Here is a 17643-nt window from a genome sequence, read left to right on the forward strand (position 1 = left end):
ACTGATAGGTGACAATGAAAGCTGGTAGAGCCAGTTCCTAGATCCTTATGAAGTCTGACATCAACTGATGAGAAAGGTGCCTGCCTGGTCATGCTTAATAACACCCAAAATGCATTCCACAATGTATCCGTCTAGGTCAGAAGGTTGGATATGAAGCTTCAATGCTGAAATGTAGTAAAAAGTGGATGTCAACTCATGCTAAAAACCTGAATATGAAATGTGATATGCAATTCTTGAGGTCTGAACAACACAACCTGGAAATGCGCCCAAACTCTACCTTTCCCAAGCTTGGAAAATTCATATAAAATCAAAGTCCTCTCAGAAATTCTGAAATTGCCTCAAAAGGGCTCTACAATGGCCCTAGAAACCTGTCACCGTAGCAGTAAAGTTATCCAAAATTGCTAGAGCATGCAGCCTGAAAATGTTCTCAGAAAATGACTTCAAACCCTAGCTGGAAATTTTCAAACATGCAAAAACTTATACCATTCTGTCCAATGATGAACCTTGAATAGATTGACCTCAGAAGTACTGGGTTTGCATCCATCCTTCTAACCTCGAAGGTTTTTTTTGTCATGACCCCATATTGACATATGACTAATATCTTCAAATATATATATTATTCTAAATATAAACATATGTATTCAATTCATTTATCAATATCTCAAATAAATGATATTAACCAATAATTCTATTGAAAATATTATTCAAATAATAAGATCTTTAATTAATAAATAAATATCAATGTAAACAAATTAAAATATCAATAATATTTACAAATTAAATAACATTAGTTAAAAACTCAATCACTCAACAGTACCTAACTTAGTATTAAGGGGTTGGTAAATAGAAAGGTCACACTTCTTATTAGTGGGCCACAAAGCATATATAAAAAGAGGCATCGAACAAGTTTATGGGGGAGAGGGAAAAGGACACTCAAAATATCAATTAATGCATTACAGATTTCTAAAGCAGACACAAAGAGCGTAAAGATCTCGGGCACCACCACATGGATGGTATGTTAGCCCACTAAGAGGCAGAGCATTTCATTCCCAAAACAAAGGTTATAACTATCAACAAAACTTAATGCCATCATTGACATGAGGGAACTTAGACTATTTTAGACATCACCATTTGATGACAAGACAACAAACAGGGTGAGATTATCATGTAGGCAGTACTAGGAAGAATCATGCACACAAGTTACAAACCTACACTTGGCGGGTGTGAGACCCAAGGCAGGCCTAAGGTGGTAAATACACTGATCCCACCAACCCCATCAAAGGTAAGCGAATGAGGTATATTATATATGTCCTCTTTTCTTTCACATTATTATCTGACAATAAGAATATATATATATATATATATATGCACTCGTATATGTATAACTGGAATGGAAATCATATGGAATTCAATAATGATATTTGATAATTTGACAGCATTAAATGTAAAGGATTAACTGATTTGTAACCAGATTTCTTTCACATTATCAATATTATATATGTTTTAATATTTCTTTATATAACAATATAAATAGTCACTAACTACACAGTGGTTATATAAATATATACAAATATCATGGAAGTTGATGTTAATGATTATTTAGTTTTTATATCTTTTTTATTAGTTAAATATAAGAAATAATAAATTAAACTCCCATTTTGCTAGTGTAGGGATTATATTCAATTCTATATAAATGGCTAAGTGCTAATGTAGGGATTGAGATAATGGCTAAAGTGTAGATTGATGGACTCTCATAGTGCCAGTGAGTGAGGTTTGTTCCCTCATATAAATGACTTATAATGCTAGTGCAAGAGGTGAATACAATCCCTGTATAAATGGCTAGATGAGAGCAATAACTCATAGTGCAAGTGCAAGAGGTTGGTACAACCCTTGTATAAATAACTTATAGTACTAGTGTGAGAGGTCAATACAACCCTTTTATAAATGGTCAGATGAGAATAACATAATAGCCAGAATATTCTGATGAGTTAACAAATGCATATGTGAATGGCCTTGGATAGAGGATGTCATATCCAAAAAAACTTCATGGGGTGCACTTTAGAGAAGATGGTGGAGTAACTAATGGTTGGGAGTCCCAATTTGGATATGTCTTTAAGGTTGGGGTAGGATAGAGTGTAGAATAGTATAGTTAGACCTTTTATTGTTTAATTCTAACATTTATTTTGCAGGTATTGCTTGTCCCAAGCTAACCTAATAGTGGGCACATTACAGTGGTATCAAAGCATGATCCTGCCATCCTGTGGAATTTTATTAGTCCACACGTCAACACGTCCAGAGAACTATGGCAAAGCAACTAGCCCAAGAGTTGATAAGCTTCATAGGACAAACTAATGAGAGGTTTGAAAGAACCAACACAAGAATTGACAGCTCCAACAAAATATTCCTCGAAGCTATACAAAATTTAAGCAACAACAATCATAATGAAAGAGCCAACCCAAATCTGCAGAGGGATTTGCATTGTAATTATGAGGAAAATGAGCCCTATCACAATGTTCAGTGCTCAGAGGTACCTTTCCTTCGTTCATTCCAAGTGAGGAACCTGTTATAGAAGAAGAAACGACCACAAATAGTGTGAAAGAAATTGCACAATGTATGCAAATTAAAAATTTGGGTCCAAACATTTGACAACTTATTTCCTTCAAAGATTATTATGAAACCAAAACCATGGAAAACAGAAAGAAAATTCATGTTGACAGAGATCTTAACAAGAACGTAAATAAAATTAAAAATATCACTTCCATGTTTTGATGGGTCAGGGGAGAAAACTGCTCAATCATGGGTCCAAAAATTAGATACATATATATCCCTTAGCCCAATGACCAAAGAAGGTACCATTAAGTATGCCTTACTTCACTTAAGAGGGTCAGCCCACAAATGGTGGCACCATGGTCTCACTTCCGTAGGCCACAAAAAAATCACCACTTATAATGAGTTCACTCAAAGACTAATGAGTAGGTCTGACCTAAAAGATCCTGAGTGGTACTTCCATGAGCTAACTCACCTTAAAGAAACAAGAACAATAGAGGAATTTGCCAATCAATTTTAAGACCTACCGGTAATGGTCCCAAATCTATCCTAACGGAAACTCACCTATATGTTCATAGGACTTAAAGATTACATTAAAGCCCTAGTAAAACCCCTTGAACCCAAAACTTGGAGGAAGCAATAAGGAAGGCAAAGAAAGTTGAGTCTAATACACACAAGGAGAGGCCAAAGAACTCCACACCCATAACATCATATCAAAATAAAGGGATGAAAAAGAATCATCAAGATAAGTTGTGCTACTAGTGCAAGGAACCATGGGACACAGATCATAGATGTCAAAAAATGGAGGAGTTGGTTCAAAAAGCTTATGTTTTAGATGTAAGGAATCTTGGAAGCATGGTCATCGATGTAAAAGAGGACAAATGAATAAGATAACATATGACGGAGAAAACCCCAACAAAAAGGCAAGATTCAATGAACAAGAACATGTGATGTTAGTGGTCATTACTCAAGAGAATGGGGATAATCCCTTTCGAATCAAGAGAACACTTTAAGGCAAAAGAGTCATTTGATTTGACATTAGAAGAATCAATATTGCTCAAGGACAAGCAAATTTGAGAGGGACAGCCTGCCATAACCCCATATTGACATATGACTTAAATCTTCAAAATATCTATATTATTCTAAATATAAATATCTATTTAATTCATTTGCCAATATTTCAAATAAATAATACTGACGAATATTAATATTGATTATATTTTCCAAACAATAATATCTTTAATTAATAAATCAATATAAATGTAAACAAATTTAAATATCAATAATATTTACATATTAAATAAAATTAATTAAAAATTCAATCACTTTACCTAACTTAGTATTAAGGGTTCAGTCAATAGAAAGGTTGCACTCCTTATTAATGGGCCACAAACCATATATAAAATGAGGCATTGAACAAGTTTATGGGGGAGATGCAAAAAAGACACTCAAAATACTAATTAATACATAACAAATTCCTAGATTGGACACGGAGAGGGTAAAGATCTCAGGCACAACCACGTGGATGGTATGTCAGCTCACTAAGAGGTGGAGTCATTCATTCCCAAACAAAGGTTATATTATATGTTCCCCCAAGTTTCCGGTACGGGGACGGCGGGGGACGGCGGGACGGGTTTTCGGGACGGCAAATTTTTTTGGCGATTTTGGGGACGGTGGGGGACAGGGACGGCTATATATATAGTAAAATTTTAAAATATAGTATATACATTGAAATTTGTAAATATACATGTCATTCATATGAAATTAAGCAAAAAGCATGTCATTTAAACATTATAGAACCATAACATACAACATTTGAATGCCATCTATGAAATAATATCCGATTTTAGTATTTTACTATTTAGTATTTTAGTATCCAATTCTCAAAATGCATATCAATACAATATCAGAGAACACTGAACAATGAACATTAAGTTATTAACCATTGTCAATATCATAAGACTCATAATGATAAGCATGATAAATCATAAATTTGAAAATCAAAATCAAAATATGCCCAAAGCTATAGGCTGCCATAAAGTAATAAGTATCATATAATCAATGTATCATAATCATATTCATGTTCAACATAAAAAGCAAAACATAGAAAATGAAGCAGACTGCTGCTCCTATTCTGCCTCTACTAATCCATGGCATCAAAATCAGAATCCTCCTCACTTTCATCCTCCACAGGAAGCGTAGTCTCATAGAATGGAACCCCAACTAGTCTTGGTGCTATGTCATCCTCATCTATCTGGGCCACATCCTCAGGCTCAACACCCCATCACAAAGCTGGTGTTTGCCTATACTCTGGAGTCTGGCGATCGGCAAGTCGAAGAGCATGATGCACTGTCACTAGCTTCTCCGCTCTTTTAGAGGTAAGTCTATTCCTCTTGATAGAGTGGATATATGAATATGTGGACCAGTTCCTCTCTGCAACTGAAGAACTAGCAACCTGTGAAAGGAGGCGACCGGCAAGTATCTTTAACTCAGGTGTATCTCTCCCATGCCCAGTCCACCATCCAATAGGATCCCTCTGTGCCAAAACAACTCTATCCAACTTTGCTTGTGGCTTACTCAAGTTTGGGCCACGAAGGTTGGTGAACTCAAGGAACTGTGCACAAAGAGTAGAGGCATCTTGAGCTGAATACATCTTATCAATTGCTTTTGTGAAGCCATCCAAAACCTCAGGATCATCACATGGGAGGCCCCTTCCACCCAACTGTGCATACCATTTGGGATTTAGAGCAAATGTTGCCATATGAAGCGGGGTATTCATTATGTTCCACCTCCGCGTCACAATAGGCCTAATATGCTCCTCATAAAAGCCCAATGTAGGATCCTTTGCCGCAACAATTCTCTTCATCTTACCCAACATGCTGTCAATAGTCTCATAGATCTCTCCTAAACTAGGAGCATCAGTATCAACATATCTAATGACATCAACAATGGGTGCTATGATAGAGCAAATGTATTTGCAAGATCAAAATGCCAACAAAAAAAAAAAATCAGAATTAGAATTTTAAGAATTTTAAGATTATTAGTAGGAAAATCAGCAAGCAAAAGACTTATAGTAAATTTAAAAACCAACAACTTACTTCATTGTGGACCACCAACTCTCATCAAGTATCCTTTGCCTCACCGCTTTTCCTTCAGTGGACTTAGAATGAGACCATCGTCCCCACTCTGGATTCACCACCATCAATTGAAGGGCCTCATACACCTCAATCATCCTCTCCATCAAGATGAAATATGTGCAATACCTATAGCAACAATTAAAAATTAAAAATTTAAACTTAAACATTACTGATTAAAATTTAAAACAAAAAGCATCACATGTAAGTAAACTTATAAATAATTTTTTTAAATAACTTAAAGTTAAAACAAACTAAAAGTAAACTATAATTATAATTGACATACCTTGTCTCGGCTGGTTTGAGGAACTCCTTCTTAGAGAAGTACCTGAATAGAGCAAGTGAAGTGTGGTGGTTGCAAATAAACATTTGCACTTCTCTAGCTTCTAGCATGGCTTGCTTCACCCATTCAATCTTCCCTATGTCCTTCAATGCATTGTTCAAGGAATGAACACAACAAGGGGTCCAAAATATGTGCCTATAAGCACCCTTTATCATCAAACCTGCTGATTTGCACACAGGTGCAGAATCTGTGATAACCTATACAACATTAGAGCGCCCAATCTCCTCTATGGCATCTCGCAAAATGGTGAATTGAAAATCTGCATCCTTCTTTCCTGAGCAATCTATGGCTCTCAAAAAATAAGAGCCAGCAGGGGATGTGACAATGATATTGATGAGTGGCCGATGTCTAACATCGGTCCACCCATCCATCACAATAGAGCAGCCTGTCCTAACCCAAGTGTGTCTCATATCCTCAAATAATAAAGCAACCTTTGAGTACTCTTCATCTAGGATAGTGGTTCGTAGCTTATGCTCACCGGGGGGCACAAATGAGGAATTCATGCTCATAATATCTTTCACCATTTGTTTATAATAAGTGGAACGGGTTGCATTATATGGGATACCATTAGCAACAAAGAATCTACCAATGGATGCCTCACACTTCTCCTTTGCCTGTGCATTAAACATACTTTCCACCGAGCCCTTCTCACTACTACTTATCTTTCTCTTCCCTCTAGACCCACTAGGGCTGCCACTAGTACCAATGGCGGATGAAATATGCCTAGATGATTGTGAGGGAATGGATGGTGATGTCACTGTCAAATTTTGCCCCTCCATTTCAGCCTCTAAGTGCAATCTTTGACATTCTAATTTTTGTTCATCGGTTAGGTTAGGACAAGCTTTGACTCCTTGGCATGTAACACCTAAAAAATGTGACTTCACTCTTGTATAGTTGCCCCTAAAATCATCAAGACAAACATGACAATCCCACACCCTCCCTCCCGAATTCTTTTTATCTTTTGGCCTAGGTGTGACATATTGGAGAAGAGGTTTTTTCCTATTGAAAGGACCTTTTGCAAAATTCTTCATAATGTCGGAAGGGCATTTAAACAAATTAGCTTTAGGATTGGGTTTTTTGTCTAGTGTCACTACTAACAACATCAACCTCTACATTTTTTTCTTCACTACTACTACTTGTACTCCCACTGCTGCTCATTGTGTTTAAATATGCAATTGAATAGATATATGAGCTGAAACAATGAAAAAATAAAATAAAATCAGACTTTGCAAGCTACAAATTTATTTAAAAAATGATAGATGAAAGCACAAAGAGTTTTATACTTACTTGGTGGACAAAATAGAAGATCAAACCCTTGGTCAAGCTCTTGGAAGCAAAACTATTACCTCCTCTACTTGCAAAATGAAAACTTCAGCCGGCTGCAACATAAAATGAAAACCAAAGAATGGTTAAAACAATTTAAATGTGTTGAGTTATATACATTTTAGGGTTTTTGGAGGAGTGGGGCCCACTAGCCGACCAAACAAAAACACAACAAATGTTTTTTTTTTTAATGTTTTGAGCTTGCAAAAAAGGGGGACGGCTGGCCGTACCCGGTACGGTCGGGGGACGGCTAGACTTCCCCTTTCCGTACCATCCCCCCCACGTCCCCAAGTTTTGGGGACGTCCCTTGCAAAAAAAGAGAATTTGGGGACGGCTGGGGGACGTCCCATACCCGTCCCCCCGTCCCCGTCCCCGTCCCCGAAACGGGGGGTTTTAGGCCGGGTACGCGTCCCCGAGGAACATAGGTTATATTACACAAGACTATATATAGTACACATCACCACCCAATGACAAGACAATAGATAATGTGAGATTATCATATAGTAGGACAAAGGAAGAATCAAGCGCGTATTCAAACAAGTTACAAACCTACACTTGGTAGGTGTAAAACCCAAGGCAAGTGTGGTGGTAAATACACTGATCCCACCAACCCCATTAATGGTAAGTGAATGAGGTATATTATAATAAGGGAAATGAATGCAAACCAAATGCTATTAGTCATGAATACAATGGAATGCAAATTAAAATGGATATGCAAATCTAGTGCAATTTTAAAATTAATGCAATCTGATGGAATTAGGATGAACTATGCAGAATGCAATATACACTGAACATATGCACTCTCACAATATGAAATTGACTAGGAAGGGGGAGAATTATTTGTACCTTATCTATGAGGATTAAGGAATCGGGATTTTGGGGGATAATGGGGGGATTTTCTTTTCAAATTAAACCCTTCTAATTTTTGGATTTTGGGGGATATTTTTTTTTGATTTTCAGATTGCTTAGGATGTCAGATTTAGGACTAATTTTGGATCTGATTTTGATTTCTAATTTTTTTGGGATTCTAATAAGACTCTTTGGGATTTTGAATGGGTGGAGGGATTCTTGAAGCTTAAACATGGGGTACTCCGAAATGGATCACGACCATGTAGTTGAGCACCTAGTTTGATATAGAAATGTCAGAGACCTGCCAAGGTTCTTTCTCATTATTATATGACAATAAGAATGTGATATATGTTCGTATGTATGTATGTATGTTTGTATTTGTATATGTATAATTGCAATGGAAATGATATTTAGTTCAATAATGATATTTGATATTGTGACAATATTAAATGTAAAGGATTAATTGATGTATAACAAGACTTCTTTCACGTATTCAATATTATATATGTTTTAAGCTTTCTTTATATAATAATATATTGAGTCATTAACTACACAATGGTTATATAAATATGTACAAATATCATGGCAATTTTTATATCTTTTTTATTAACTAAATATAAGAAATAATAATTAAACTCCCATAGTGCCAGTGAAGGGATTATACTCAACTCTATATAAATGGCCAAGTGCCAATGTAGGGATTGAGATCATCTCAATATAAATGGCTAAAGTGTGGATTGATGGACTCTCATAGTGGCAGTGAGTAAGGTTCGTTCCCTCATATAAATGGCTCATAGTGCTAGTGCAAGCAATACACTCATCAATCAAGCAGTCATATAATACTGAAATTTCCAAACTGTGATTTTGCAATATATTGAGTTTGTAGCAGTGGAAAAAATACAATCTATCTGAGCAATTGAAGGCATATTAAATACAAGGATGTTACTAGAATTAATATAATATAAACAAGAACAACACAATTAACATTAAATCTCTGCTATCAACAGAAATTAGAATATGATGACTTTTGCTTAAAACTTTAAGACAATGATATTGTTTGTATTGAAAGAAAGCTTGGTTTATATTCTTCAGAGATTGAAGAACACTGTAAACGATGTTGGTGTACATTTGCAGATAAATTGTTTTATGTGGTTTTATGTAGGTAGAAGGAAGTGGTGAAGGTGCGCATAGCGACTCTGATATGGAGTGTGCTAGTAAGGAAGTATTTTCTGATGAAGCAGTAAAATTGAGAGAAAATAAGGAAGAGAAAGATCACTATATAAAAAACACTCTGCATGGACCTTCCTTTATGGAGGCATCTTTGGATCTGTCCTCTCGAGCAATTGGTTCAAGGCCTCAAAAAAGCTTAAATTTATCAAATAAGCTTGGTCCAAGTGCTTTACCATTTGAATTTCTTGCACTCGAAGCATGTCTTGAAGCAGCCTGTAGCAGCCTCGAGGCTAAGGTGGACATAATCATAACTGATGCTTTTGTATTTTATGCCTGATTTCTTTTACAATATCGCTCTGTTATGTGATGTCTTCCTTCTCGCGTTGACTCTTCATCATAAAAATTAAAACCAGATTAAAGGATGCATTTTGTTTATCATTATTCAATGTCTCTAAAATTTGTGGATTTGACTTTTATTCCAGTGCGTTTGAATAGGATATGAGATACATTTTGCTGCACCAAATAACTTTCCTTTTGTTTTGTTTTCTCCTGTCTTTCGTTCCTTAATTGAGGATAGAGCCTTCTATGGGATGTTAATTCTGTGAAACATGATGTAGACTGAAGCATTGGAGTGTGAGGCATATCCAGCATTGGATGAATTGACAGTCAAGATCAGTACTCTCAATCTTGAAAGAGTGCGGCAGCTAAAAAGTCGTCTGGTTGCAATTTCTGCCCGAGTGCAGGCGGTAAACAGTCTTTCTCAATAAAAATTATGCTTACTTTTGATATGGCATTTCAAAATGAAAACATTAAAAAATAATAAGAAAATTTCTTCTGAGAATATATAAATGAACAGGGATTGGTAAAAGTGGCTGATGGATAATATAAAGTGACTTAAGATTTTTCTTATGAAAAGCCTAGAACTTTTATCCAGGTGCTTGACAATCAAATTAATCGTAAGTTGCAGAATCAGGTATGTGTCCAAGTATCTGGGTATAGTCCACTGGCATGACAATTTTTTGAGGGTTAGGTACGTTCTAGGCATGCACATTAAAGCAATATAAAAATCAAAATCATAAATATATACATATTTGCAATCTAAATGTTATCAGATTAACTGTTAAACAATATGAATCAGGGAAATATAGGCTTTGTAACCAGAAAACTGGAGTCAGGAGGGCCTCATCCCCGATGCATTTTGTTAAGCAGCTGGTAAAGAGGTGGCTTTTTACTTTAGTGAATATAAGTGCTAACTTGAAAACTAGAGGTGGTGTAGCACATGATTGCCTTCAGTGAAGAAAGCATACTTGTTTATTATAATGGAAATCAAGTATGTAAAGATTTTCAAGATATTGATTAATAAAATACGAAGCGAGGTTTTCTTATATAGGATTACAAGTACAATAGAAAATCTATGAATGTTGAGTAAATAGATAGAAAATATTGAAGTGGAAAAGTTAATTGCCTTCAGTGAAGAAAGCATACACATAAAGATTACCAAGATATTGATTAATAAAATAGGAAGCAAAGTTTTCTTATATAGGACTACAAGTACAGTTGACAATCTATGAATGTTGAGTAAATAGATAGAAAATACTGAAGTGGAAAAGTTAAAAGTATATTTTAAATTCAGAATGAATTTGTTAAAGTCTACTTATAAAAGCTAATTGACCATTAGTATATATAAATTGCTTCAACACACTCTCTTAATTATCAATCTACTAACTATAACAAGCTTATCTTGAAAATTTAAAAATTTGTCAAGACCCAAAGCCTTGGTAATTTTTTTTGTGATTTGCTCCTTTGTTAGATGGTATTGCAGCAGAATAGTTCCATCTTCCTCAAGTTGTCTAATGAAGCGACTGTATGTTTGGTATGTTCATGGCATACTATAGTTTTGGGTATTTTGAGCACTCTTGACTGAGCATAGGGTTGTAGGTGTCCTTTGTGGCATTGTAGTGTCAACAAACTTCCCTTGGACTTAAACTATCTCACATGCCTCATTTATTGCTGCTTGATTGTAATGTTTCTTTCTCATACACAACCAATCGTTTAGTGGCTAGCCATTAGTATATTTTCTTAGGGTTTCCAATAAATTTATTGACATATGAAAAGGGAAAAGAACTTGAATAATTGAGTTGTCAAAAAGTTACTTTTCAATACTTTATTTGACAACTTTCATATAAATAATATAAAAAGGTTTTTAAGTGTAATGAGCCCTGCTGGCTCACACTCAACTACGCTGAAGAATGACTGTTTTTTGGTGTTTTGAAAGTTTTATGTTTTTTTTTGTGTTTATTAAATATATGATTTTTTTTGCTTTTTCAGAAATGAAATATACAACAATGCATGGGAATTGAAAGTGCAAAACCTTCCTTCTATCTTTTGTTATGCAAATTAAGTGACAACTATATACAATGCACACACTGAATTTTCAAATTGCAAGAACCTGGTAATGCTGGTACGCAATGCTGGGTTCCAATGTTGAAGAATATTGATCATAAATCTGCCCAGAAATGATAGAATCCCCTCAGCAGATGAAATGCAGGTCATGCAGTAGAGATTGCTGGACTTCCTTGCACCCACAATGCCTCTATAAATGTGGTTGCAGCCTTAGAAACTTGGTTGCTGCTTCTCTAATTATAAACACAACCTCTTTTCCTTGATGCCTATGCATAGTATTGATGCTAGACTCCACGCTGATGACTCTGTAATTCCCCAAACTCACGGCCGTCCATTGCACAGCAGTCTCATCACCTTGCAGACATGGATTGATTCAGAAATTCGATCCCAAACAGCAGCAGAAAATAACACAATTCATTGGCAATCGGGAACCAATTCAAAGTGCAAGGCAAGTCTGACGAGATTCACAATTCTCCAGCACAAACCCTCACTACTCAATACCAAATAATTAAAATGCTCAAGAATGATCGATCCATCTCTAGGAATGAGCTTTTATAACGTTTCAATTCAAAATAGCTTGTCCTTTACGCCTGACAGCTAGAGGCTTCTTGTTCACACTTTTCATTAAAGAAGCTTCATGTTCGCACTTTTCATTAAAAACATATAACCCATTAAGTTATTTAATTAAATTAATTAAATTGCACTGTAGTCTTTTTTTTTTGATCGGTAATAGATATGTTTTGTTAAATAAAAGGAAAAATACAAGAGGTTCATAGCCTCAAGTAAGGGCCCATACACCATACACCAGATTTGTAAAAAAACTTCCAAACAATACACCATTAAGGCATCTACCCACTTAAAAACAGAAATGCACAAAACAACAATTTCAAAACAGAAACAGTGCACTGCAAAAAACAGAAACCAATTCTTTTGACTTACTATAAATAGTAGGTCAATCCCCGAAGACCCTCAAAGCCAGTTGTTAGCTCACGAGGGTCGCAATGATGAGCTAACATGACCAAGCTCTCAAAGCCTACTAGAAAGGAGACATCACATTAAGTGTGCAGATGAAGCGATGAAAAGTGGTCACAAGGACACTTCATATTACTTTGTTAAGAGAATGCATTTTCAAAAAAGAAAAAAAATATAGTTGTCCAAAAAAGAAAAAAAAAAAGCAAAAGAAGTATTTATTTTTTTGGAAAAAAGAAAAATAAAAAGGAAATTTAAAAAAAGAATATGTATAACGTTATTTTTTCTTTAGAAAGCAATGAAAAAGAGAAAAATACTTTTTTAAAAAAGGGAAATTTTTTAAATTTTTTTCCTAAAATAATTCTATATTGTTATAAATGGAGGTTGGGTTTAGGGATAACTTTAAGAAACCCCCCTTTGGAAAAAAATATAAAATCTTGGCGAATCCAACATTATTTTAGGGGAAAATGTTAATATCTATTGGCGATTTTTTTTTCAAACTAGGAAAAAAATTAATTTCATTGACGATTTTTTTCCGTCATATGAAAATTTTGTAAAACCCTGGCGAATCTTCAATTATTGAAGGAACTCGAGACCAAAACTACAAATACCTAGAAACCATATTTTTATATCATCTACAACACAGTAACCCATTTTAATAACCATTAGATGACCGTAAATCAACAGTATAATTCCTATTTTAGGCCAAAATGTTAAAAGGACAACAAGTTTTAGAGAAAGTCTTCGGAATAATGACATTTATCCACACTCAAATCTATTTTGGGCCAAAGATTAAAATGATAAAAATTTACTTGGAAAGTCTCTAGAATAGAGACATGTGTCAAGTATATGTACTTAACATATAACCCAACTTAAAGTTTTACCACATATTGGCAAATGTGACCATCAAATAAGACAAACCTCAGAAATTGTGGGTAAAAATATTTAATTTACCATGTGGAAAGATTAGATTGCATTGACAAAGTCATCAACAAAATAAAAGTAATTATGTATCATTATCGGCAATTGATTTGAGCATGGGACCCAATTTTCATAAAGTGCAGGCAACATGGACACCTCGGAAGTGCAAATATTTTCGCCAAATTCAGGGTCCCCAATGAGTGAAATTTGCCATTTGGCAAATATTCACGACTAAAGTTATCCCTGGTTGGGTTTAAAATGCAAAGCTACATAGTTATTTTTCAATTTCATTTACTTTGAGCAAGAACACAAGTTCATATTATTGAGGATTTAAACCCTTGTCGATGTGAGTATTATGCCTCTACAACATACAAAATCAAATACTTAGCATTCCAAATGAAACATCAAATCTCCAACTCTCTCTTGAATAAGGATGCTTATATGCTAAACAATTTACATGCATTGTGTTATCAAATGAGACAACCCAAGATTCCTTCTTAGTGGTGGATATTTAGTAGTAATAATATGATATGCTGGTACCATGAGGGGACTTGAACTAGTTTATTAGGACTATGCCAATCGGACTTTGAATGATATGGCGTCTCAAGGTGCAATGAAGACATATTCCAATATTCATCTTACCAATTGCAATAAACATAAACTTATGAATCTAAGCTACTTCTAGTTAAGGATGCAAGGAAGAGTAAATATCCTTGGGCTCTACTAGATGCAATCTTGTCATCAATTCTGTTCACCTAGTGCAATCTTCTGAGGTGTGTTCGAAAGATGCTTAAATTACTTCTATTTCACTAATCCATTTGTGGATTTAAATCAATGAGCAATTAGCAATTGAAGTTACATTCATAATAATGCCATATGGCCACACAAGTCAAGACTTCAAATCAGTAAGCAGCTAGTGGTTTGGTGTAAGACCAAGTCAAGAAAGGGTGCATTCACAGTTACTCTAATCCCACTAAATCACTCATAGCATATTCTAACTAGATGCTTGAAATTAAATCTATTCAAGTGAGGAATGTAAATCGTCATGCAATACTCCAAAAATATCACAGTTATTTACCATACAAAACACAACAATGATTATAGAACTAATTTGATAGTATATTTTCAACAAGTCTCCAAAAATCTCCCCTTATGAATGATAGAGCGGGGTTCATATAGGAGCCCTAGTTACAATGAATGACCATGATTGATTTGAATTTAGTGGCTCGAAATTAGCTAATAGAAAACCCTAACTGGGGTTGCTACAATCGTTAAATACAAATCCAATGAAAATGAGTCACCACCCTATGGGCCAATGAAAAATTTACATTTCATATCCCCTTTAGGATCAACCAATGCGAAAATAATATGTTCCACATGTCCATTTGTGAATGATTCTGATTGGATGATCTTGTAAATGTCAACTTGGAGCTTGCTGATTGGTTGAATGATGATTGGATGCCACCTCAACTTGCTCATCTTTGATCCTTGTTTCAATTCCTTTTTCTTCATCCTCTTCCTTTAGGAAATTATCTCATTGAACTTGTTCTTGATATCTTGATTTTCTTGAGTTGATGGGTTTCCCTCTATTGATTATGAACTTCTAAATCTTCACGTCCTTGTGTAGAGCACATGATTATATTGAGAAGGGGGTAGGTGGTGAATTAGTATAACAACTACATTTATCAATTTAAAATTTATCCATCACATTAACAGCCATCAATCACTATATTTAATAATCATGCAAATGAGAACACAATATTTTACGTTGAAACCTGTTGTGCAGTTTTTACACCATCAACCCATTACTAATGGGGACCTCTCTTTCACTTTAGCTGTAGGTCTTAGTTGGGCTTTAGGGTCTTAGATAGCAACCCTTTTCAAGTCTCAAGGCCTTAGCAGGTGGTGAGATAGAGTCAATGAAGTAGAATTCGAAGCCAAAGTTTAGGTTAGGGGGCTTGAAGGTTTTATGCATTTCAAATTAGGTGGTGGAAATCCTCTGATTAGAGGAATTCCAACATCCTTAGTGATTCCTCAAACTCTTAAATTTTGTCATCAAGAGAAGAGATCTTGATGCAACTTGATCCCATGGTTTTCAAGAGGAAAAGTGGGTGGAGAATAATGTTGAAAAGGTTGATGAAATGTGGGGAATTTTCAACAAAGAGCAGGCATGCCAAAGTGTGGCGGAAATCCTCTGATTAGAGGATTTTTGCCCCAAAAATCCTCTAATTTTGAAAATCCCGTCACTACAAAACACTAGAATTGGGTGAAAGTTAGAACACGAGTGTAAAAGAGGTGAAATTTGGAATCTAGACAATTTATTGGAAGAGTTGGGAACAACTTTGTGATCTACCCATGTGCATGAGTTCTGGGCAGAAATTTCTAACCATAGGATTTGCACCAATCATTACTATCCTTAAAAACATAGAAATCCTGCTTCTACAAGAGGATAATTGCAATCCAAACTCAATTGCATGATGTTCTAAGTGGTAGAGTTTTTGGGAAACAATTCTCTGAGGATAAGCAATTAAGAGGTGGCAGAATTCTTGAGATTTCAGGAACTACAATTTCTGTCCTTAGTGTGATGGTTAGATCTAGATTGAAATCAATGATTGAAGGGTTGCAAGACAAATTGGAAGAAAATAACAATCGATACAGGGTGAGTATTTTTTTGCATTGTAAGTGTCAAAGGAGAGAGCCAATCTGCCCTTAAAATTCCTCTGAGAATGTGATTTCCGACTATTGCAATATTTAGCCAAATTGAGTTGGTCTTGAGAGGGTTTAGTGTGATAAGGAAAGGATGTCTTGATTTTGGGATAGGTTCAACCAAAAGAGCATAATTAAGTCCTCACGGAAACTCCTCTAATTGAGGAATTTCTGTCCATGATTCTCCCATATAGGGGTGACTCCAATTTGAAATTTAGGCGCTTTCTCTCAAGGTTGGCCAGACTCTTTTCAAGCCAACAGTTTTGGCATGAAATAATCATAGTATTTAATGCAATTTATTCCCGTTGGCAATGTTGGCCTGCATGGCTACAATTTTCTATTTAAAATGTTTAGCTTTGTGGAAATTTCATTGGTTGTTAAAAGGCCAAATCGGCCTATACAAAGTCATGCCCCTTCATCTTGAGGCCTCAGCTTTATAATAAGAGCGGGTCAATTGATTTAAACTCCAAATTGAAACATTTCCTCTCTGCACATATAGCCGGCAAATTTCTTCTAAATGACAATGATCACCCTCAAAGTTAATGGCCAACATGAATTTGGTAGCGATTTTTAACTTGGAAGAATGCCACAAATTTGATGTTTGATTATTGTTGAGTATGCCAAAAACTAGTGGGATTTTGGCATTATTGATGGGACTATTCATGACAAAAGATACTCTCTTGTGAACGAGCTCATCATTTACAAAGGGAGGATATTTTTGGTCTCAAGATTGGATGTGAAGAACATGGTATTGAGTACCTTTCATGATTCATCTTTGGCTGGTCATCCAGATACATTAAGACTTATGGGCAGGTTTGGGAGAGATTTACATGGAAGGGTCATAAGACAGATGTTCTTCAACATGTTAAAGAGTGCTTTATTTATCAAATAGAACAAACAAGCGCATACATATCTTGTTGGATTGCTTCAGGGGCTTCCTATTCCTTAGAGGAAGTGAGAGTGTTTATGTATGGACTTTATTGTGGGCTTGCCAAGAATCCAAAGCAGGGATTGTATACATGTAGTGGTTGACCAGTTGAGGAAATATGCACACTTCTTCCTGATTACAATGACATGCTCAACTACATAGATGGCAGATTTGTTATTCTGTGAGGTATTAAGGTTATATGGGTTTTCTTAGAGCATTGTTATTGACAAATGCAACTAGCTCATGAGCCATTTTTGACAAGAGATCTTCATATTGTGTGGGACCGAGTTGACGACAAGTATGAGCTATCACTCTTAAACAAATAGATAAATGGATATAGTTGATAAATG

At 35.3% G+C, this 17643-nt stretch overlaps 1 protein-coding gene across 3 annotated transcripts in view; it reads left to right on the forward strand.

Moving 5' to 3' along the window:
- LOC149537890 (magnesium transporter MRS2-3-like) overlaps positions 1-17643 on the forward strand; it is a 106550-nt gene that overhangs the window by 32612 nt on the left and 56295 nt on the right. For 2 of the 3 annotated variants that reach the window (XM_089799302.1, XM_089799303.1), the window contains exons 2-3: positions 9359-9661; positions 9984-10112. In XM_089799302.1, the coding sequence (XP_089655428.1) occupies positions 9359-9661; positions 9984-10112 (432 nt within the window). The remainder of the gene's footprint in view (positions 1-9358; positions 9662-9983; positions 10113-17643) is intronic. The other variant, XM_089799304.1, reaches the window with a different exon arrangement.

Source organism: Cupressus sempervirens, chromosome 9 (assembly GCF_028749045.1).
Source record: "Cupressus sempervirens isolate cs-2001-9-10 chromosome 9, ASM2874904v1, whole genome shotgun sequence".
NCBI lineage: Eukaryota > Viridiplantae > Streptophyta > Pinopsida > Cupressales > Cupressaceae > Cupressus > Cupressus sempervirens.